The following is a 24,103-nucleotide window of genomic DNA, read 5'->3' on the forward strand; positions in this document are numbered from 1 at the left end:
TCGCACCTGGCTACTCACATCAGCACCAATCAAAGGCTGATGAGTTTGGGTTATGCAGGTCGGGTGAGAGGATCACAAGGGACCCGCCCCTCCCCTCCCCAGCCAGGCCTGAGGATCCAACACATTAAGGAAGGGGCCACAGAACAAAAGGACCCAGCCGGGCCAGGGTCAGATTTCATGAATGGGCCTGCAAATGGCTTTCCTGGACTTTTGCCCAGGCAGTCAGATGGGAGGTGACAGCAGGTCCAGCCGGACGTGAGGGGAGGTGACCCAGACAGAGGCCACTACGTAGGAGTTGGGCCTGCTCCTCCTGCCGCTGATACCAGCGTAAATCCGGAGCAGCTCCACTGAGGTCAGAGGATACACACCAGTGGAAGAGCAGAACCAGAGAGGAGAATCAGGGCTAAGGGTGAGCCAGACCCTCTGCTGGTGTGAATCAGCAAAGATCCACTGACACCAGAGCAAAGAGAGAAGAGCCAGAGACTCCCTGAAATCCACTGGGGCGTTGCTATTGATTTAACTTGGAAGGAGCTCAGAGACCACCACGATGGGCAGCCGCGCAGAACCCTAAGACGGACAGACAGATCAATTCACACCAGCTGGGGATCTGGCTTGCTGCATTGCGCAAGGGGAGGCACAGGCCTTGGAATGATGTCGTGCCTTCCTGGACGACGACAAGCCCAGACTGCGACGAGGTGCAGGGGCACGAATGCGTCCTGCGCCCGCCCCGGCCAGGGGGAAGGTGCCGCCCCAAGAGTCCTCACCCAGATCAAACCCAGCGATTAGGAAAAGACAAAGAAATGAGCACAGGCCCCTGCTAGGATTATGATGCCTGAAGCATTCTCTCCCTGCTGCTCCCTGTCTCACTCTCCTTGGTTACTTTGGAGAGCGTGTGTTTCTTCATTTCATTTGGTTTCCAAAATCAAGTCTACCTCTAAATACTTCCTGCCTAGGTCTGGCTCCAAGCTAAATACGATGTGTAGCAGGGCTGCTGGCGGGAAAGGGCTGCAGTCTCTTCTCTTGCTGTTTTTTTGATCCGCGCGGACACAGCATGTAGAAGAAATAACATTCCAGATCCCTGGCACAAGGAGGGTTTCAGGCCAGAGGGCGTGGCACAGGCTCCAGAGAAAGGATGCTGCTAGCACCAGCCCAAATCCAAACCAGCTCCGAGCAGAGGAGATGCAGCGACACAGACGGACCGGCCCCATTAGCACTGGAGCTGAGTGCAAACAAGCACACAGGAGAGTCACGTCATGTCAGGCAGACAATGGCTGCTGGGAGCATCACCAGGATTTTCCCCGCGTGGTCCTGCCTTTGCTGGTGTGATCTCACCCACAGCAGGAAGGCCCCAGAACAGCGGCCGCGGGGTGGGGGGGGGTTCTAAGCACCTAGCGCTGGTCTAACAGTCCCACTCCACGGGGGGCCCAGTGAGGCACTTCTGAAAATCCCACCATGTGGCATCTTGAAACGCTGCCCGGGGCCTGCACGCTAACACTCTGGTGAGCTGGCCTCATGGCTGGCTGACAGTGCAACTCGGAGACCCAGTCCATGCTGCTCAGCCATGCCGCAAACCACAAACTCCACCCTTCCCTGCCGTCCTGCTGAACGTGCCCAAAACATCCTTAGTCTGGTCTGCTCATTACACATCCCGCGCTTGCCCAATCCAGCTGGGATCCAGTGCAGAGGAAAGAGATGCTGCACAGGAAAGGCTATTGTGGCAGCATTTCCAAAGAGAGCCAGAAATCTCAGTGGAAAAGCCTTTTCCCGGGAGATTTCTAGTCCAATATCCAGACCTAACAGCCTGAGCGAACGCTCAGAGACGCCGGGGAAAGGTCTGCACATCAGTGCAATATACTTCAGCTGCTGCGCAGATTCCTGGGTGTCTAGCTGCAAGGACCCTCCAGATCTGTGTCCATCACTATTTAGGACCAGAGGGTGATGGAAAGTCTTGCATTAGCTAAGGGGTGGGGGCCGAGGGAGGGGTGGGTGTGGGACATGGAAAAGAGAGAGATTAAATCCTAGCGCGAGATCCCAGCTGGCTCAGGGAGGTTGCTATCGGCAGGAAGCTCACAGGGTTGGTACTTCCCTTGCAGGAGAGAAGAACCAGGGCAGGGTACTAGTGACTCAGTAGGGGAAGGTGAAATCACTCCGTTCACACGCACAGGGCCCAGGAGATGACAGTGCCGCAGCTGGCCCGGGACCGCGCCCTGGAAAACGCCTGCCTCGCTCCCACGGCCCAAACGGGGGCCAACTCGCTCTTCAGGGAGAACGTTCTACCTGCTTCATGGCAATCAGGCGGGAGGCCTGGGACCAACGTCTGTGGCCTCTTCCACGGGGACCCGGGGGTGACAGGCCTTGGAAGTCCGCCATGGGGAGACGCCTCGGGAGCACCTCAGACCAGTGGTGGGGACACTGGCGGTGACTCGCTCCTCTTTGGGGTGTCAGTGAGGCAGCAGAGAACATCGACCAAGCGCTAAGCCCTGAAGGCAGCTCCTGGTCGAAACCAGAGAAGGAAAAGCCCCGGTCAGGCTGTGGAGCAATGCGGGTGATTCCTCATAGCCTGGTGTCCTGTGTTTGGCTGGTCTAGTTTTAAACACTCCCAGCAATGGAGCGTCCGTCACGGCCCTCGGACAGGCTGTCTCCCAGCCTAGCAGGCAAGCGGTTTGTGATGCTGGGACAGAGCATGCTCTCCCAGAGCGCTCAGATCCACACCGAGACGGCATTGCACACAAGGTCAGAGCTTCCTTTGATTAATTATGCCCCCAAGCAACGCCCCCGCTCACTCCGCTCAGCATGCACTGCAGCCGCCCCCACGACCCCAGGAGCAGCCAGAGAGTGGCAAAGGAAAGAGCCCAGGCACCTTCTTTATTTAGGTGCCCACCGGACCCCCAGCGGGGTCTTATCCTCCCTACTGCTCTTATGCTAACTAGTGAAAAGCATCACTTGAGCTTTTGCCCGGAGGCCATTGCAGGGAATAAGTGGCTTCCCATCCTCTTTTACAGCTCGGGAAAGGCGGACGCATGGGGCCGTGGCTTAGATCACCCGGTATGTCCTGCAGCCGGAGGGAGCTGGACTCCAGCTAGCACAAGTAGCAGCAGCAGCAAAGAGAGCGGGCTAGTGAGCCGAGCATGTACTCGGGGTCTGTGCCAGGTCAGAGCTGTCCACTCGGAAACCTGAGCTGTGCTGCTTCCACTGCTCTTGTGCCCACGCCAGCTGGATTCTGTCAGGATGAGACTCCAGACCCCTGCATGCCCAGGCCCGTGGTCTCGAACCACTGGACCACAATTTTTCACAACTTCCCTCTTCCCATCCCCCAGCTCGGTCTCCCCGCCCCATCCCTAAATATTATGTCTTACTCTCCCTCTTCTTCCAGCTTCCCTCACTGTATTTCACCCCACATGGGCTACTTCTGCTGCCGCAGTGTGTCCCTTGCCCTCTTCCCAGGCCAAGATACCACCAAGCATCAGCAAACTTCATGCTTCAGAGCACAGGCTGATGACCTGCAGGGTCAGGAAGGAATGCCTCCTTCAGCCCACCCCGCTCCATGTAGATCAACAAATTATATTTGATAGGGGAACAGTCTGCCCTCCATTAAAGCCATAGGTATTGGCCACTGTTGCAGGTGGGATCCTGGACCCACACAGGTGGATGCAGGGTCTGGACCAGGTAGCAGTAAGAGGGAGGCTAGATGGACAAACGGTTAGTGCGGCAGGTAGTTGAATACCACGTTAAGGCTCAGGATGGGGCAAAGATAACACAGGACTCCTTGGTCCAGGGATCAGATCCAGTGCCCCGGGAGGTGGCAGGGAGGGGACAGGCTGGTGGCGGAGACAGGCCGGTTCGGGCGTCGAGCGGTGGGATATGGAACCAGATGGCCCAATTCAGCACAGCAGTTCTTACTGCGTCTCTGCTCCCTTCCTGCTCACCAGACCCTGTTCCCCAACATCCTTCTCTCTGGGCTTCTCCTCCCGCCATCTCTCACCCCAGACCCCTCTCCCTGGGCCTCTTTCACCGCTTGATCTAACTGATTTTTCACGGCTTTGCTGATGCATTCAGGAGGGAAGCTGAAAATGGTCTCTCTGGCCTGAACTTTCACTAGTTTAACGCCCTGCCAGGGCACAGCCCATTTGCAAACAAATCCCTGTCCCAGCGGGACCCCTGGCACCACTGACCCCCCTGCCCGCCAGCGAGAGCCCCAGGAGCCTGGTAGTCTCTGGCTGCTGAAACCCAAACAGTCTGGCCGACCCTCCCCCGCTGAGCTCCATGCAGAGACCAAAGAGCTCAGCTTTCATCAGCGGGCAACTCGTCAGGACCGCCCTGCACCAGTTACTCAGCCGGCACAGGGGAGCACTGGGTCAGAGGGGGACAGGGAATAGAGACACTGGGACGCTCTCAGGGCCATAGCCTGGCGGGGGAAGCCAGCTCTGCACAGGAGGAAGAAGGGGCGTGTGGCTACGGCATTGACTGGGACTCCGCGGACCTCAGTTCAAGTCCCTGTTCTGCCACAGAGTGTTCCCTGCTCCCCCTTAGCCTCCCTGTGCCTCAGTTCCCCCAGTGGTGCACTAGGGCTACCAGCACTGCCCTCCCCCACTGGGAGGCGAACTTCACTGAGACGAGCAGGGCCCGCGGACACTACAGCGATTTCCGGGGTGCACCCAGGAAGGGGTTAATGGTTTCACAGCTTTTTTGAATTCCAAAACAGCACAGGGAAGGAAATCAATCAAAGCAGATGGCTTCTGAGAGACCCTACAATAACAAGCCACGGTGCTCAGCCCCATCCCTGCGAACAATCCTGTAAAAACAAACCAGTGTGGATGGATGAACAACCCTGCAGCAACAACAGACAGCACACGGCCTAGCCCCCACAAACACCCTGAGAGGAACCGACAGGCCAGCCCTCACATACACCCCGACACTACCAAAGCAACCCACCACTTAGGAACCGCTGCATTCGGCTGTGATTCACCGAGAAACCACAGCGAGCCGGCAGTGGCTCCCCCAGCCCAACACATGCAAGTCACCCACTGTCTACTGGGCGAGTGCAGCTTGTCTGAGAGTGGGCACGCGCCCGTGTGTCTGAGTGGCCCCCGGGAGAGGAGGTGTCTAGGATCGCCCAGACCCCCTGCAGCATGTCGTCGTTCACACCCAGTGCCAACGGAGCGTAACATGCCACCAAATCTGGCTCACACCGGCTCCTGCTGTGCGAATGACTGTGCCAGGGACAGGGCAACAACGCCCCTGGCACGCGTTTGCACTGGCGCTGCAGGGAGGGAGCGCGCCAGGCAAGAGGCATGTTCCAGGCTGGCAGGGGAAGGAGGGAGGGAGCCGATGGGCAGGTGAACCAGGGACCAGACGGTCGACAGTGTTGGTGGCTGAGCGGTGACACAAGGGCATGACAATCTACGAGAGCATCACAGGCGATTCCTTGCACGGCCAGGTGGTCCATGCAGACACCCCCATCCCGGACGCCCCTGGACACCTGCTGCACGCATCCAGCACCAACCCTGCAGAGCCCCCATGTCCCAGGGTGGATACTTACTGGTTCCTTTCCAGTGCCAGAATGAGCTCCCTGCCCTCAGCAGTCACGGCCACATCCCCCCTGGCGGGCGCTGGCACCTGTGGAGGGAGAGCAAGGGAGGAATCAGGTCACAGGGAAAAGCAGGGGAGACATGGCAAACCGCTGCACAGCTCTGCCTCTGCTGCAAGCTTCCCCCAGGTCAGGAGATCTGCAGGGTGAGGAATCAGGGAATGGGCCATGACCAGCCCCTCTCGTGTAACAAACCCTCCTGCAACAGCCAATGAGCAGATCAGCCCCGCACCTGGGGAGGTGGGACTAGAACCCTGCTCCATCCGCTGCAAAAAAATGCAGGCCCCACCGCCCCGAGCTAACAGAGATCTCCCCAGGTGGAGCGCTGGCAGCAGTAGTAGGCCCCGTAGCCTCTCAGGGCATACCCTGAGACAAGGATCTGATCACATACACACTGCCCTCTAACATGGGTTCCTCCCAGAGCAGGGCCAGTCACCAGGGTCCCTAGACAGTGGCCTGGCCTCTCCCGGGGAGGAGGCTCTGGTGCTGGGAGTGTTACGAGCACTGGAGAAGGGATGGGTCTCAGCCCAGGGGATCACGACTGCCCATCCCATGCCGCCATCCTGTGTTCCGGAAGGATGGGCTGGCTGACTTCACAGGCCTTCCCCTCATGTCTCTGAACCCCCAGGCTGGGCTGGCTCCGCTCTGGTGTTTGGCAGCACCCGCTCTCTGATTGCCTGTACACACTGCCTCTGCTGGCTCCTCTCTGCCCCTAGCCCAGTTTCCAGATGGGCAGCATGCCAGGGCCTCCAGAAAGCAGGGGAAAGGCTGAGATACCCTCCCTGTGCCTCCATCCCAGTGACACTGCTCCTCACCCCAGCCCAGACGCCAAACTTGTCCTTAACACAGCTCTACCTCCGTAACGCTGCCAGGATCTGGGCTCTGGCGCCCCTGAATTCCCTGCTTGGGTCCTTGCCGCTTCCCACCTGGACACCTGAAACCCCCTCCCCGACATCACTCTCCAGCACCTGCTCCCTCAAGCCAGGGAAGCCTGTTCTCAGGCCGTTGCTTGACTCCCCCAGCCCAAATCCAGCTCAAACTCCCCCTTATGGATTTGCTTCACCCATCAGACCTCTGAGCTCACACCTGCCCCTCGCTCTGCACCTCCCATTCCGGCTGCCCTCCCTCTCACGGCTCCCAACAGGGGCCCATCACATCGCAGTAGGGAGCCCAGGGAGCCGGGTCCACACGGCAGTTAGCGCATGGCCGGGAGGTGCGCAGGATGCTCACGCCCGGGGCTTGCCACGTGCTGATGGACCGTGTAGACAGGCCGGTGAAGTGGATCCAGAGCTGGTGCAAGATGCTTCCCAGAAAGTCCAGGTGAGCGAGGCCCTCGGCGTAGTCACAGAGCAGGGGCAGCCCAAGCCGCCCCGGAGGGACCAGTTCTCTGGGTGAAGGGAGACTCCCAGCTCCGGGATCTCTAAGTCTGCCAGCTCTCAAGGAGGTGCCCTGGGAATGGGACGGAAACCTGCCGCCTCCTTTCACAAAGCCCCCCAGACTGCGGCCTGATGGGGGGGTCGACACCACGCTCCAACCTCAGGCTATAAAGGAAGGTTTAATTCATTGTCCCCGCCCGGGGCACTATTGGTCTTGAGGGGCCTTCTGCTGATGCCTAAGTGCTGCATGAACACAGTCCAGCTCCTCCCTCCAGGAATAAAACCACCCTATTGGGTTTAGCTGGGAGATCTTAACTATCCAAAGGCAGCCTGACACCCCTCCAGGGCTGGGGCTCAAAGGGAGCTCTGGGGAGCTTTGGGGGCCCTGAATTCAACAGCAGCACCAGGGGAACATGGAATTTTCACACCAGTGGAAAATGAGAAGGACAAAGAACATCTGAGAGGTGGAGCAGAGATACGCATGCGCATGAGAATGAATTGGAAACATCCCAGGGAATACACAGCGGGACGAGACGGGATCCCAGATCGGAAAAGGGGCATCTCTTCCCCACGGACAAAAATAGTTCTTAGTGTTTGCTCTGCAGTAACACCAAACACGATCCAGGCCCAGCTGCGCTAGGAAGAGACTGCCCCTGCCCCAAAGAACTGAACTGAAAGCGGCCAGGGTTATTATCCCTCCAAGCAGACGGGGACCCGAGGCAGAGATACTAGGGGCCTGTCCAAGGTTGCACAGGGAATCTGTTGCAGACCAGGGAGCTGATCCCAGTTTCTAGAAGTCACAGTCCAACTCCCTAACCACTAGGCCAGCCTTCCTCCCTGAAAACTGAATTCCAGCCCTGAGCAAGACATCCCCTGTCCCCAGGAGCTAAGAGGCCCATCCTGGGGTGAGAGAAGACATCACAGCTGCAGCCCAGCCAGCAATGCCTGGGGGCTGGCCCCTTTCCATCCCATGTCAGCCCACAGGGTAAGAACCCAGGGGACTGTGGCAATTTTTACAAGCAGGAGAAGAATCCAAGTGGTAAGCTCACACCAGAGGAGACTTCCTGCAGCCAGCGTGGGAGCCAGCAGCTCCACTCCCTGGGCCCTGCTACAGCTGGAGAGTAGGGAGGACAACCTCCCCTCCCCACTCCACAAGGAGTTCTTCCTTTCAACCCATAGCTCTTGCTTTTAAATCACCCAGACCTCCAAGCCCTGCCACTTCCCTCCTCCCCACCAGCTCAGCCTCTGATACCTTGAGTCTTGCGCCCAGGGAGGGGGGGGGGGGGCTTGATTTTGCATTGCACAGCCACCGACACCAGTGCAAAGTGATCATGAAACAGCCCCCGGCGCTCTGCACCGGTGTAAACGACTGCATGGCACAATGGAGAACTAGACCCTTGCTTTTCATTTCCTTCTCTTTCTCTGCACCCTGATAGCTCCCTCCAGCTGGTCTGCCAGCTGTCCAGGCAGGGCCCAGCATCCCGGTCTCCTCAGGCTGGGATCCAAGCCCTGAACTCGGGTGACTGCAAGGTTTGTCATGCCAGGGCAGGGGAATAAATAGAAATCTCAGCTTCCGGGCACTGCATAACACACAGCTGTTAAAAATACTGGGTGCAAGGGGAGGAAATCATTGATTCAGCTTCCCCAGGATGCTACAGGCTTCTGGGCTGGGCCCCACAGTTCAGGGCCTTGTCCACACGAGAGGCTCTGGCACAGATCCCATTGGAGCCATCCCTGCTTCACACCAGGGTGGCCCCATCTCCACAGGGGCTTGGCACTAGGGTACAAATCCTTGACATAACAGCAGCTCTGCCTGGCTAGGAGCAGCCCTTCCCCCCATACCCACATGCTCTGTGGGCTGAGGCCACTGGCTAAAAACAAAACTCTCTTTGAAACAAGGTTCTGCTAAGCCTCATGCATAGCAACCTGGTGGCACAGACTTGTGTCCAGTACCCCACCCCGTGGGACCAATACTTCAACATAGTGCCTTGGACTCAACCGGGGCAGTTCCTGGGATTTCAAGCTGCCCATACGGCTCCTGCATCTTGCTAGAACCTGCAATTCCTGCCCTAACACCGAGGCCCTGGGATCACAGTGCTGCAGGAAAGGGTCCAGGCAATGGAGGAGATTCAGCTCATCTGCTGGGAAAAGCAGCCAAACGCAGAGTCTCTGACACAGACCCGGGGCGGGAATGAAGAGCTTGCGTTTGCCTGTCGTGTCCCTGCGTCGTGCATTTGTCTGATTGGCCAGCGCTCTGCCAGGTGGAGCTGAGCACCGAACAGATCAGAAAGAAATATGCCATTCAAACTCCATCGTCAGGTGCTGAAGTGACTCCAAAAACTCCCACCGCCTGGGCCAGGGGCAGAGACACCAGGGGAGGACCTGTCACGGGCTCCCACATTCTGTCTCCGCTCTAAAGCGCTCCTCTCCCTGGTGGCAGCGAGTAACAGAGAGGAGTGCAGCATTTCTCCAGCCTCCACTACGCAGCCAGAGGGGAGCCGGGAACTGGCCGCAGGCATAGGGCGACCACCTTTTCAAAAGGCAAAGGCAGGACGCATGCTCCGCCCCCTCATTGGCCCCACCCCTGACTCCACTTCTTCCCAAGACCCCTCCCTACTCCACCTCTTACCCTCAAGGCCCCCCTCTCCCGAAATCAGAGTCGGGTCATGGTAAGAGCTGCTCAGGGAGCCTGGGCCATGGTAGAGGTGCAGACCCTCCACCTGCCCTGGGTTGGGGGGCAGGGTGCCTGCGAGCAGCCCCCAGCCCACGTCCCTGCCCCCCATGGCATGCCACCCAGGGCCAGTGGAGGATCTGGGCTCCTCACAGTAACCAGGGCTCCCTGCCCAGCTCTGGCTTCCAAGCTGGCTGGGGGGGGAGGTCTTGGGGGAAGAGGAGGAGCAGGGGCGGGGCCTCATGGCGGGGGGATATGCACGCTAAGGTCCAGGTTGTCACCCTATCTGGGCACCAAGTGAATCTAACGGGGGATTGTGGGAGCTTGGCCCCACTTCTCCCACAATTCTTCAGGGTTCCAGGCAGCATCCTACAATCTGCACCCAAAACTGCTGAAGGGAATAAGCCCAGATGCAGTGCAAGGTACCCTGGGATACCCACCCACGATGCAGCACGGCGCTGGGCAGAGCCATGGCCCCAAAGACAACGCGGCTCACACCAAGCCAAGCGCCACCAGTCGGCAGGTTTACATCAGCCAGAGCTGCGCGGTGTGTGCACAAGGCCCGGAAAGCTGGATCCTTTTCTCTGTCTCTCTCTCTCTGGGTGTGGGTCTCTCTCTCTGTTAACATCTCTCCCTGATGTTACTGACTCTGTTTATGTCTCTCTTGCAAACTGCCCCTCCTTTCTGCTCCTCCCAACAGACAACGGTTTAACATTTCCCTTCCGCAAACAAGGCCCTTGCAAGCCAAATGACACATTGAGTCAGTCTCCTGTTTCCCAGTGAAACTGCTGTCATTCCAGAGCCATGTGCTTATCAGTAGAGCAGAGGGAGAGCCCCGGGCGGGCTGCCAGCCCCTCCGAGCCAGAATGTCCTTCCAGGGCCCATTGCGAAGCGTGGTGTTTTGCCATTGTTTAGACACATGGATTAACAGGACCATCCTGATCATCTGGTGCAACCTCCTTCACAAGCCAGGCCTGAGAAAGGCACCCAGCGATCCCAGCCCGGAGGGATCCCAGCCAGCTGCTTCATGGGAACAAGTTTCTGGAGTTTGTAACGGTAAAGCTTTTGGCCCCCCTCAGTCTCCGTGGCTCATGCCATCTCTGGCCTCTGCGGAGACTGCTCCCAAGTGGCAGAGCTCACTGGAGCACCTGTGATGAGGAAGTCAGCTACAGCCCACCGCCTACTGCCAGGCAGCCACTTCTAGATTCCCCTACTCTACTGGGACCAGAAAGGTCCCTTGGCCTCTCACCCTGCCAGTGAGAGGTCCTCACAAAGGAGGAGGGGAGAGGCTTTGTCTCCTTTGGGAGAACTGCCTGTGGGTGGAGAATCATAGAATCACAGGTGTGAAAGTAGAATGAATTATATTGTAAAAATAAGAATGGATTAAAGAAATGTTGTATGTACCTTTAAGCAGAAATAAGAAATGTTGAAATACAGGTGCCAGGAAAAGAAACATTAGGCATAAACAATGGTGCTAATGGCGAAACATTAACAGAAGGTCGGTAATAGTTGGTAAGGAAATAAGATATGCATGGCTAGCCCAGGTAAACTTAACAAGATAACAAAGGAAGCAGAATCTGATAAGTTCTCTCCTTTTATCTGTATAAATAAGATAGTTTGTGTCTTGCATGGTGCTCACATTATCTGGGTGTATTAGCAGAGCGCTGTGCTAATAAAACTGAATGGTCTGACAAACTGTGAGTCCTGAGTCTAACTTTGACACAGGAGTGGAAGGGACCTTGAGAGGTCATCTAGTGCCATCCCCTGTACTCATGGCAGAACTAAGTATTATCTAGACCATCCCTGACAGGTGTTGGTCCAACCTGCTCTTAAAAATCTCCAATGATGGAGATTCCACCACCTCCCTAGGCAATTTATTCCAGTGCTTAACCACCCTGACAGTTAGGAAGTTTTTCCTAATGCCCAACCTAAACCTCTCTTGCTGCAATTTAAACTCATCACTTCTTGTCCTACCCTCAGAAGTTAGTGAGAACAATATTTCTCCCTCCTCCCTGTAAAAACCTTTTATATACTTGAAAACTGTTACCATGTCCCTTCTCAGTCTTCTCTTCTCCAGACTAAACAACCCCAACTTTTTTCAATCTTCCCTCACAGGTCACGTTTTCTAGATCATTAATCATTTGTGTTGCTCTTCTCTGGAATTTCTCCAATTTGTCCACATCTTTCCTGAAATATGGCACCCCGAAATGGACACAATACTCCAGTTGAGGCCTAATCAGCACAGAGTAGAGTGGAAGAATTACTTCTCATGTGTTGCATACAATGCTCCAGCTAATACATCCCAGAATAATGTTTGCTTTTTTGCAGCAGTATTACACTGTTGACGCATATTTAGCTTGTGGTCCACTATGACCCCCAGATCCCTTTCTGCCGTGCTCCTTCCTAGGCAGTCTAGAGAACATTTGCAACAAAGCCTTGGGTGCCAAGCAGGGTGATGCGGGCTTCAGAGATCCACATAGCTTCCATCCCCATAGAACGGCCGCTGTTCAGAGCTGGCTACCGGGCCGGACTGCAGTGACACTTAGTATGAGGAGGCTCTCGTGAGAGCAAGACTTCGACAAGCAAACACGGCTCTCCCACGACACTGCGTATCCCTCCGAGAATTGCCCCATCGGTACAGGGCCGTTTCCCACCCCTGCTTTGCTCATAATGGGTCCCACCTCACACTCAAGATGCAGGCAGCACCACAGCCAGGAGGGACTTTGCCTGGACAAAGAAGAACCAGCCGCCAGAGCAAAATCCACTGCCGATGAAGGGCTTTGCCTTTCCATTTCTTTGGTCGCCACGCATGCTGGTTGAAACTCAGGAGGCAAGACGAGTGAGAGGAACTGCCACATCTTCGCCCCAGTTCAAAGGCCCACCCATGTCCAGTGACAACCATTCCCCTCTTTAATCAGCCAGCACTTCTCGATCACAAACAGCCTCAGCTCCCAGGATAAAGCAGACCCCCAGCCTTGCCCTAGGGAAGCCCAAGTCCTAGCACATTGCTCTGGGAAGCCCACGGGTGTTGCTCTGGAGCCTGAGACCTCAGACTCTGACTCAGGAACCTGCAAAGCCCTGGGTTCAAATCCAGGCCAGCAGTGACTAGGAATGGTCACCAGCTGAGGGCTCTTTGGTGGCCTGGGAAGTGAAAAAGCCACACTCACAAGTGGGGCTAATTACAAGCAGCCCCTACAGGGAGATAACGGAGCGACCTGGCTGTGGTCTCTATGCCAGGGCAAGGAAGCTGGTGCTGCCACAGCAGAGGGCTCCAGGCTGCCAGACCAGCAATGCTAAACCCATAGGCCACACACCCAAGAGGCAGCAGTGGGATCCGCAGGCTCCACCTCCGTAGCGAGGCTGCAGTTTGTTCCTTATTGCGCAGCTTTCGGTGTCGCCTGCAGGGCTCCAGGCCAGCTGGGTAGGGACAGGGCTCTCCTCATGGAAGGCACAAATCTCCTCTGAGTAGCCCAATCCAGAGACAAAACACTAAGGAAAGAAGATGTGGAAGTTCAAGCACCCCGGGGACTAGGCCCCTGGTACATCATGTTTGCTAGGGCCCACCCCCTCCCATTTCACCTCAGTTACAGACATTTGCGGGGCGGGGGGACGGGACTGAGCTTGGGGCTCTGGTACAATTGTCTCCTCTCCCCTCATCAGCCCTGGCCTAAATGGTTTAGGAGCCTGATGCACTGTGTGTGGCTCAAAAGCTGGTGTCTCTCACCACCGATAAGAGAGATTCTCTCCCCCACCTTGTCTCACTGAAAGTCAGAGGCACTCAGGCTGCCAAGGGGGAATCTGCAAAGGCACAAGCGGTGACTGGGTGCCAGACTCTACCTGAACACCAGGGGCAGTTGGGCACTCAGCTTCCATCTGTACCTCTGAAAAACCTCTCCCCCAAGTGCCTGAATTCCTTGTGAAAATGAGGCGTCCAAGGTATTTAGGCACCAAACCACCACAGAACTCAGGAACTATTGAGGATCTCGGCCACCGTGCTAAGCACTTGTGAAAATGGTGCCCCCAGCTTCTCCCCACCTCAGCTCCGATCTGCACAGTGGAGATCGGAGCTGCCCTGCCTTGCAGGGGAGCCGGCAGGAGAAATACATGAAAGACGGAGGGGCTTGGCCTCTATACACACCTATGGTGACAGCATGGGGCGGCGGACATGGGCGGGGGGGGGGGGACTTGAAACTGCTAGGTGGGATGTTGCACCAGTCCCGCTCCCGCCACCAGAAGATCTTCCCAGCTCCAAAAAAGGAGAGATCAGGGCAGACAGGAAAAAAAACAAAAAAAATCCATTTCCCTGGGAGTCCCTTAGTCATTCCCAAAGCACGGCCGCTCAGCTCCCCGCGCCAGCCGAGCGCAGCGCTGCGGTGATTTCACAGGGGGAGGGGGCAGCGAAGCAAAGGGTCCCTCTCCCTTGGCGATGCTGGGAAGGGGCTGTATTTTTAGAATGTGATCTTACACAAACAGCGCTGCCTTGGCCAAATATGGTCTGTGCATTTTTCCGTTCAATTCCTTTTTACTCCCTAGTTGGGTCCCAGTTCTCCCCCTCTTCTTCCTACCTCCCTCCCCCTCAAATCCCCCTTTGCTTTCCCCTTCCCCAGCACCCTCAGTGGAGTCTGGATCCTTCAAATTCCCCAGCAATTACACTGTGTGTTTGCATAAGCACATTGTTGGCAGGATGCTCTTGTCAAACTGAACGCTTAAAGGGCCATGCTCACAAAGCTGCCTTCCTCCCCCAAACACACACACACACCCACCCCTCAGACTCAAAGCCCTTGGCAGAGAAGGTGGTTAAGGCCTGGAGCTAGTATGCTGGTGATGCCAAACTCCCTGTGTGAGCACGGGGAAGGGAATTCCTCTCTCTGGGCCTCAGTTTCCTCTTCTGGGCCTTGGGACTGATGAGCTTGGAGGTATTGGGATGAGAAGGGCCAAGGGGCACTCACAGAGGAAGATTACTCTCTGTAGCAGCACACAGGGAACCACTCTCTGCCTGCTCAGTCCATCTAGTCACATGGGGCTGGAGTCTGCTCCTGCGAAGCTGACAGAAGAGCTCTCGTTGCCTGCAGTGGAGCAGGATTGGGCCCTTATCCGCTGCATGCCACAGCCAGCCAGCCCTGGTTGGCCAACGGCCTTTGAAGGGCTTCCCCAAACCCTTGCTGAATAGAGAGAGAGAGAGATTGGGAAAGAACAGATGGAGGTCAGCAGGGAGCCCTCCAACATTGAGGTGGCCCCTTTAAAGCCAGCTGCCCCTGCACTTCTGGTGTGGAGTGAGGAGAGGACCCAGGCAGGCCCCTCTGCCAGCCAGATGGACTTGCAGGTCCCTGCGGGAGATGACAGATTCAAGCCCAGCAGATGTCAACTTCCCCCAGGAGTTTTAGTTCACACGGGAGATGGTTATCACAAAACGCCCATAGAAATGGCAGGATGGGACTGAGTAGTGGAGGCAGCAGTGGAGTCCATCCATGTGTTTCAGGGGCCACAGGGCTGGCTGGCGAGGGCTCTTGGGCAGCCAGCATCGCCCAGCAGAGAGGAGGGAGTGGCAGGCTCTGCTGGCAGCCCCACAGCCCACACACCGGCTTATCCATGGGAAATAGAGGTGGCATCTGCCTTTAAGCAACCAGCCGAGGGCACCGTGCCCTTCCTGGGCAGGCTGAGTCAGACACAGGATGCTGCCGTCCACAACAGCTGCAGCTCAGAGTCCTGGTCCAATTCACAGCTCCTGCACCTGGCACAGACCGGGGGCGGGGGGAGCAAAGGTGGCTTTAAGCCTCACATGCCCCTGCCCAGGCCCCAGTAATTTACGCTCCGCTCTCCCTGGAGGCAGAGAAATAGCCCAAGTGCCCTGTACACCAGTTAGCCACCCCCACTCTTGGCACACTCGACACTGGGGGCCTGGCTGGTACAGAGCCAGGGGGCGGCTATATCTGGGGTCTCACTTCTACCCCCTTCACGGTGCCAGAGTGTAACAGACCACAGACCCTCCCCCAGTGGCCCCAGGAGCAGACAGAACCAGTCTCCTCTGCTAGGTTTCTAGTCCTGGGGCTTCTCCAACAGGGGTCAAAGCTCAGAAACCAAGGGAGCGCTAAGGCTCCCACCCATAATGGGCATAACTGCGCCACGCTGGGAATTCCTCGCTGAACTGGGCGCGTGCCCTGGAGCATGAGGATTGACAGCCCGTGTGATGAAGTAGGGGCTGTCTGTGTGGGGAATGGGAGAGCAGGGGAGGACTTTAGGGGATGGACAATACCAGAGCCTGTAACCTGAGCTAGGTAAGGGAGGGGAAAGGTCAACACCTTGGCCCGGGAAGGAAGACAAAGGAAGGGAGTGGCAGGAGGGAAGTAGTTTTGAGTTTGGGTTTGGGGCTGTGTGGGCAGAATTCAGGGTATCCTAGCTAGGATCCAAGCACCCTGAACCCCCAGAAGGACTCGATGGAGGGGCCCTGACTGTGCCTGCAAGCTCTGCTGTAACCTGCGTTCCTGTTGTCCAATAAACCTTCTGTTTTACTGGCTGGCTAAAAGTCACTGTGAGTTCCAGGAAGACGGGTGCAGGGCCGGCCTCCCCCACACTCCATGACAGCCCGTATCTCAGCTAGTGGCAGGTGGATGCTCCTCGGCATCACAGCAAAGCCATTCACCTCCAGCATACCTTGCAGCAGTGAGCCCCTCCCGCCAGCTGTCATCTGCTGCAAGACACTTCCCAGCATGCAGCCCGAGGGGCTTGAGGAGACGCTGGCGTTTCCATCACTGCAGAGGCTAGAAGCAAACAAGGGAATCCTCTCTGCCCATGGCGCCTGCAAGGGGTCCTGTCTGGGGACACCCTCTGTGCAAGACTCCAGCTCCAGGCTCCAACAGCCCGTCCAAAATCCATCAGCAGCGGTGAAGTTCACAGCAGCTGGGGAAGGAGTCACGGTGGCTGAAACCCAGCCCCAGCGGGTGGAATTTGAGAGCGTTTTTCTTTTTCAGTCTGCTGATCAGAAAAACCACAGGGCTGTTGCTAGAGGAGCCAAGGCCAAAGCCTTTTGTCTTCCTTTGAGGGGAAATGATCTTTGGTTCTCTGCAGTCAGTGGCCTCACCCGGGCCGCCTTCACCGTCGCTGCACGGCTCAACACCAAACCTAAGGGTAACTGGCGACCCTGACCAGAGGCACCAGCTCAGGCAGCGCCAAAGCGCCAGTGAGCTCAGCAGCTGCTGGGTGCCATGGGAGCTATGGAGAAATCAACCCCCTTCTGCCCGCATGGAGGGTACGTGGAAGTGATAATGCATGGCAAGATTGGTGGGTCTAGTTCCGGGACCCCTCTGCAGCCTGGAACTCAGAGCTATCAAGGCAAGCTCCGCAGAGACAATCCTGCTGGTTGCAAGCTGGAATTCTCAGCTGGAACGTCACACAGATGAGAGAGATCGTTGTATGGCTCCCCGTAACATGGATCTACCCTCCCACACACCCCCAGAAAGGACAGCCCAGCGATTGGGGCACTAGTCTGGAAGACTCGCCCAATTCCCTGCTCGACCGCAGGCCCACAGTCAGGAAGTCATTCAGGCCCAGCTCCTCCAAGTCACGGAGGTATTTCATTGATTTCAGGGCAATGATGATCAGGGTGTTTGTTCCCATGGAACGCGGAGGCTATGGTACTGCCCTACCTCACATGGGCGTGGGGAAGGTAAATACATTAAGGTTTAGGGGATGCTCTGATACTGCGGCACTGGGGGGAGGGGGTGTAAGTACCTATATCCAAGACAGAAGCAGGACAAAACTCCGGCACCTGATTGTGCATTGTCTTGTGCCTAGTCCAGGCCCTGACCCCTTCCCAGTCACAATGGCACGACGCGCCACTCGCTGGGCACCGGCCTTCCCAGCAGTGCCGGGCACAGGGGAGACTGGATTCAGCAACCTGTGCCAAGGGAACCTGCCCAGGGAGGATCTGGAAGAGGCTGCCGGTAAAATCCACCCACCTCAGATGTGCTGACATGCAATTGACGTCCTCCCTTACACAACGTTTCTGGAGCTCGTCTCCTTGCGTTGACAGGTGTCTTGGTTGGTGCAGCACTTGGACCCAAGGGGCCGGGAGAGAGCAGGGCTGACCTTGCTGTTGCGTTTCGGGAAAAACAGCTCAGCACCTCTTAAAATGACTCAGAACCAACAATGAATCCTTTAAGGCAGGACCATTTCTTACTATGGGGCTGCCTGGCACCCCACACAGCGGGGCCTGATTCTGATCAGGGCTTCTGGAGCACACAGAACAGGTAAGAGGGTGTCAGTCAAAGGGGATCTAAGTCTAAAATGATGCGATTTATACCCTCCCTCCAACCCCAGCATAAATTTCACCACCTTAGATTTCTCCTCTGGGTGTTTGGTCCCCAAAGTTCAAACAAACTAGGACTTCACTCTAAAATCCTGCTCAGGCCACGGGTCTTCATAACCTTTAGTCCTTCTGGAGAGCTTTCCTAAGTCAAAGCACTAACTAATCCTCCCCACCCTCACTGCAGGAAGGGATTCTCTCGCCATACTGTATAGATGGGGAAACTGAGGCAGAGTAGCTAGCACCACGGGCAGGATCCCAGCCAGTTTTGGCTTCGTCAGTCCGACTGTGTGATGCTTCAGAACGAGGCCGGGTCTGGTTTCCTTGGAGACAATCACATGCCATCAAGCCCCCAGCTCTGCCTACGTGGTTGGTACTAGGGCATAGCCCAGGATAGCCACACAGGCTGCTCTTGCTTTACACTGTCAGCAAGAGGAGGTCCAAGCTGGTTCCTGTGAAGCCACGCAGCCTGGGATAACATTGTCATCAGGTGTGGCACCCAGAGGCGCCACCTGAGATCAGGGCCCCATTACGTGGGGTGCTGTGCGGACACACAGCAAGAGAGTCCCTGTCCCACAGAGCTTACTGTCTGCACAGTCAACAGGTGGGAGGAAAACTGAGGCATAGAGAGAGGAAAGGACTTGCCCAAGGCCCACAAGACAGCAGTAGCTAAGCAGGGAACTGAACCAAGGTCTCTGGAGTCCCAGTCCAGTGCCTCATCTGTGGGGTCATGCTGCCTCTTAGCTCCCCCGCAGCTGTTCGGCCACACACATGCAGCCCACCCCTGGCCCAAGACATAGGATCCTCCTAGGGCCCAGGCAATCCAGCTGCCCCACGCTCCTCCCACCAGGGCTCTCGCTGCCCCAGCCTGTCATGCTCTCCCCAGAGCCATGGTGGGAGCACAGAGCACGTGTGGTCTAGTGGGAGCGTGGTGGTTGACACAGAGGTATCTGATCAGAGCCACCGGTACGGCCAGTCACAGCAACCTACAGCCTCTCTCCTCGTGTCACCTCCACAGCAGAAGGGCGGCAGCTGGCAAGAGCAGCCAGCAGGTTAGCCGGCTTGGTGATGCACGCAGAGCGAGGGGGAGAAGGAAACAAGATACAAGAGACATCCGCCCTGCTGTCTGCGGGGAGCACCCTCCCACCCAGCGAGACCACAGCAAACACAAGGCCACCCACGCACCTGCTCCAAGGCGGGGTTAGTGCTTCTCCCTGCCTCTACTCTCCCCAACCCCCAGGATCCTGCCCAAGCTGCTACCTGAGGAACGGAGCAAAGCCTCCTGGCCTTGGGCAGATCCCTTCCCTGTGCTCCTGGGATGGAGCTTCAGGCCAGAGGGGAAGCACTGTGATCATCCAGCCTCACCTCCCTGTACAGCACAGGTCATAGCCCTCCCCCGAATTAACTCCCTGAGGCCCCTCGCTCTGGCTGGACGACAGTGGATCTTCCTGCCTAGATAGGCCGACCCCCAGCGATTGGGGATCATCACAAGCTGGTCCAAGTTGGCCCCTCTCGTCTGACCTCCTGGGTGTGCCACGTCATTAAACGTCACCCAGACCCCCCTGCATTGAGCCAGTGATGCTAGTTAGCCCAAAACATTTCAGTCCTAGGAGATTAGTGCTGCAAGCCACCAAGAGAGACCAGGGGAGACTGAGGTGCCACCTGGGCAATGGCAGGGAACTGATGAGGTAAGCGGTGCCCACAGGATCCACCCCAAGATCCCTGGGGAGAAATCCCTTCCCAGCCCCACATCTGGCCACCAGCATCACCCTGAGCACCTGGGCAAAACACAGCAGCCGGCATCTTATAAGTGGATTCTCTGTCCCATCTCAGAGCAGTGGGCCCCACTCATTCTGGTGCCCTGTCTCCAGACCTGCTAATCTCTGATGCTTCAGAAGACCCTGAGGCTGTGGGTGGGGTGGCAGAGGGAGACAATGCATCAGATCATTTGTGCACTGGGGAGAAAAAACTATTCCTTCCTGACCCCTTCAGGTGACCGGCTGAAAAATGGAGATTTGATTATAGGCACAGTGTTAATGCAGAATTGCAATTGTCAAGATGGGCAGGTTGAAGGCAGGCAGGTGACCTGTTCTCCCCAGGGCCCAGGAAGGAAGGGGATGAACAGGGGGATTCATAGATTGACAGACTCCCAGTCAGAATGGACCACCCTGACCATCCAGCCTGACACCCTCTTCCCCTGCACACACAGGCTGTGGAGTTGCCCCCAGGAGCTGGCTTAAAGATGATCTTTTAGAAAAATAGCGAATCTTGGCTTAATGACTCCAAGCCACGGTGAGTCACCCACCCACCGGAAATGCTGTTCCAACGTCTAATCGAGGTTTAAATTTGGCTGTCTTCAACTTCCAGCCATTAGATCTTGCTGTGCCTCCTGATCAAGTCTGTCAAGGAGACAAAGGGGTTTGTTCCATAATACGTCTCCAGACCTCTAGGGAGAGCGGATCCAACGCACCACTGAGGCAGGAAGGCAAAACTTTGGGAACCAGGCTATCTGGGCTAGAAAGAACCTAACTGAGAACTTGTAAAGCTCTCATCAAGATGGTACCCGATTGCCTAGTGCCAGCTCTGCCACTGATTTGCCCCATGACCTTGGCCACATCATCTCCCCCCACTCCATGCCTCACTTTCCTTATCTCTAAAACAGGGATACTGTTTTCCCAGCTCACGGCAGGGTTGCGAATCTGCATTCACTCATGTCCCCACGGCACTCAGAGACCCTCGCGGGGCAGGTGTTAGGGAAAAGCAGAAAGTTATTTGCACAGGATTTGGGGACCTGAATCCTTGCCTGGGCCCACCTATCCCCATGCCTGGAAGGTGTTAACCTCTGATGCTTTGGAGGAAGGTACCTAGCCAGATGTGCACAGACATACCCATGGGTGGGGAGGAGGAGATGCCTTTGTGCCTTGGGGGTGACCAGCTGGAGGCTGGCAGCATGAGATTCGATTCCTCACCTCTCTGAGCCACAAATCTCATTAGCAGCCTGGATGTTACCACCCCTGCTCAGATCCAGCCTCCCCTCTGGGTAGTGGGCACCCTGCACTAGCCCCACACCCTCCCATCTCACATGCTGCGGTCAGAGCCTGATCTCCATGCTTCTGGCTTCACTGCCTACGACCCTGTGTCATGTCCTGGCGGGCTGGGGGCATGCCAGCGCCAAAGGGGTCCTTCATCAAACAGGCAGGTTCTGACCGTTCACATGGCCTTGCTGAGTGTAAGCAGGCTATTTGATTAAGGGGAGTGGGGGGGAAAAAGACAGGATATGCAGAGCCCTGTCCTTGGCGTAAGCCTCGAAACAATTGTCATTCAGCGCCAAGATCCCACGGTGATGGGCACAGTACTAATGTCCACGTTAGAGCTAGGGCCTGGAAATTCTGCATTTTTGGTGATCTCGGGGGATCAGATCTGCCCCCCCCCAACCCAAGTCTGGTTCCCACAATCCACCCCCCGTCCCGTCCCCCCCCCCCCCGCCTACACACACTCTTCCTGCTCTTCCTCCCTCCCTGCCAGGACAGCCGCCTTCTTGTCTTGTGCTGGCTAGAGTCACTTGAGTCAGAACAGATGCCAGGAAATGAACAGGGGTCTTGCCCCTCCCTCGTTGTAATCCCGCTGGTAAGTGATGTTTTAACATTGCCTCCAATGGCCCATGCAAAGCCAGGCCCCCTGCGCACCCCCCACCCCCACACCAATCTTCCCTCCTCCCCAGTCCCAGCATCTTCGAGTGGATTCCAGGCACAGGGATGCAAGCAGCAATATAAATAAGCTTCCCGGCTATCCCGCATTCCCCGCCTCGACTGCCCTCTGGCCTATATATAGACCTGGGCCCTCTCCCCCACGCTGCTGTAATCCACTGGGAACGGAGCAATCCCTTCCTATGAACAGACCATGGGAGCCATAGCAACCTCACAGGCTGAGGTGGGAGGGCGCCTGGTGCTGATCCCTCTTGCTACAGGCAGGGAGAGGAGCCGGCTGTGGGATGCAGCTGCTGCATGAAAACGTCTCACCATGAAATTCAATCATTCAATGGCCACTAAAACTCTACGTTCCACCTGGGGACTAACACTCCAAGGCCTGAGAGCACTTTACGAGACATCAGTGAGGCCTCACAGCCTCGCCAGGGAGGCGAGTCAGTAACGTTGCCTCCATTTTACAGAGGGGTAAACTGAGGTATGTGGAGGGGACATGAGACTATTGACCCCTGTACCCGGGAGCCAGCGGGGGCAGGGGATGAACCAAGATGGTGAGCACAAGCGCATACCAAGCAGCAGAGAGCCTGGCTGTTTGAGAAGACTAGCAGCACCCAAGATCTGGGATCCAGGCCAAGCCCGGGCAGAACTAGGGAAGATGCCAGAGCAACATCACACAAAACACGTTTTTAAAAACGGGAAAAAATTGGTGACTGCAAAGGCAGCCTTGCAAGTGAAGCCTGCACCGACCATGCAAGACAGCACGTGCCAGCCAGGTGGGGCTGCCCCAGGCGCTGCCCCAGGCACTGCTCGACCCCATGTCCAGCTCTCCAAGGGGACCTGAACCATCGTGGTCTCTAAGGGTCCCCCCAGTGTCCTGGCCGAACTCCAAACAAAAGTTACATTCCGTCCTCCTGGGGTTGCATTCAAAGATGTCATCTCCTCCTTCCCCCCTACAGACCACCACGTAGCCACTACAGAACAGATCCCACATGCATTTCACTGCTCCCTGAACAAAAGGTCTCTAATGCTTTGGGATCCTTCGGGATGAAAGGCTGTAGAACTGATAAATGAAATTGTTTTTAATTGTTCACTTTATTAATGTAACTTCTGTTCACCATTCACTACACTTGCCATATTGTAATTCAAACCCCATTTTAAAACACTCACTCCATCTTGTAAAAGCTTCCTCCAACCTTCACTTTTGCAAACCCTGCTGTAATCTTATTAGTTAGTTTAGATGTGTGAATGAGGCATGTATGGATGATAAGATCAACCTCCAGCCCCAGCCTGTCCTGATAAGGTGAAATTCAACTACCAACGGCTGAAGACCTAGACAACAGTGAAACAAAGTAAAAAGCATCCACCCTAAAAAGAAAAGGACAAAAGAACAACAGAAGGAAGATCAAAGCCAGGTTCAAGGCTGAAAGTCACGCCTGCAATTGACGGGTGATCAATCCAAACCCAAAGGCAGCGTGACACAGCAAAAACTATAGACTTTGAATCCAAACTAAAAGCCTGTAAAAAAGAAGGGTAAGATAAGAGACTTTGGGTAACATTCTGCTGCCAACATGGAGCCAGCCACCTGCTGATTAATTTAACAACAGCAGAATGAAGCAACTCCCATGAACTAACATAGGGAAAAATCCCTATAAAGCTGGACTCTGAAGACTGAGGACTTTGAGTCTATGGTTCTGCTGCCAGCCTCCAGGAGCATCAGGTGCACCTGACCCGGACTCGGCTCCACTCTTGTGTACAGGGTACCTGGCCAGTATTCTGTCACAAGCAACTTTAGGCTGGTAACTATAATATCTATCCAGAACTTGTATGAATGATTGTGTGAATGGATATATAGGAATAAGTAGCTAAACAACGTTGTTTGCTGTTATCTCTTATTTTATTATGGTATTTACAATAAATGTGACTAATGTCTTGTCCCCTTTAATAAGATCCTGCTAGTTTTTTATTGGTATAACAAGGCCCTATATTAAGGAGGCTATTTCCATAATGGCGGCCTCACCCAGCCCCTCCAGGCTACGTGCACATCCGTCTGAAACCCAAGGCCACCTCCTCACAACTGCTCCTTGTATTGCAGGAGCAGCGGACAGCTTCACCACAAAGATTCCAGTAACATGACAGACACAATCTTGCTGAGACAACGGATGCTTTCTGGGGGTTTCCTCACCAGAGAGACAACTGCATGAGAGCCAGATCTGCACTGCCACTTGCCTGTTGGAACAGGAGAGTCTTTTCCCCCTGCCACTGCAGAATCCCCAGACAGCCAGGAGTCTGCTACTCTGTCCCTCACCCAGCCTCTTGTGTTTGAGGTGCCCTTCTCCTCAGAGTAGCCCTTTTCCACAAGGAGCAGCAGCGTGAAAGATACAGAAATCGTGTTCGTTTCCTGGCTGAACAGCAGCTGCGAAAGCTGACCTAATAATCTGGTGGAGTTCTGTTCCAGATCCAAAC

General features: G+C 55.9%; 1 protein-coding gene across 3 annotated transcripts in view; it reads right to left on the reverse strand.

The window, feature by feature from the left end:
• The window catches only part of ADAM33 (ADAM metallopeptidase domain 33), an 81,196-nt gene that overhangs the window by 51,252 nt on the left and 5,841 nt on the right, over positions 1 to 24,103 (reverse strand). For all 3 annotated transcript variants that reach the window (XM_075066674.1, XM_075066675.1, XM_075066676.1), the window contains exon 3: positions 5,540 to 5,616. In XM_075066674.1, coding sequence (XP_074922775.1) covers positions 5,540 to 5,616 — 77 coding nt within the window. The remainder of the gene's footprint in view (positions 1 to 5,539; positions 5,617 to 24,103) is intronic.

This window comes from Chelonoidis abingdonii, chromosome 5, assembly GCF_003597395.2.
Source record: "Chelonoidis abingdonii isolate Lonesome George chromosome 5, CheloAbing_2.0, whole genome shotgun sequence".
In the NCBI taxonomy this organism is placed as follows: domain Eukaryota; kingdom Metazoa; phylum Chordata; order Testudines; family Testudinidae; genus Chelonoidis; species Chelonoidis abingdonii.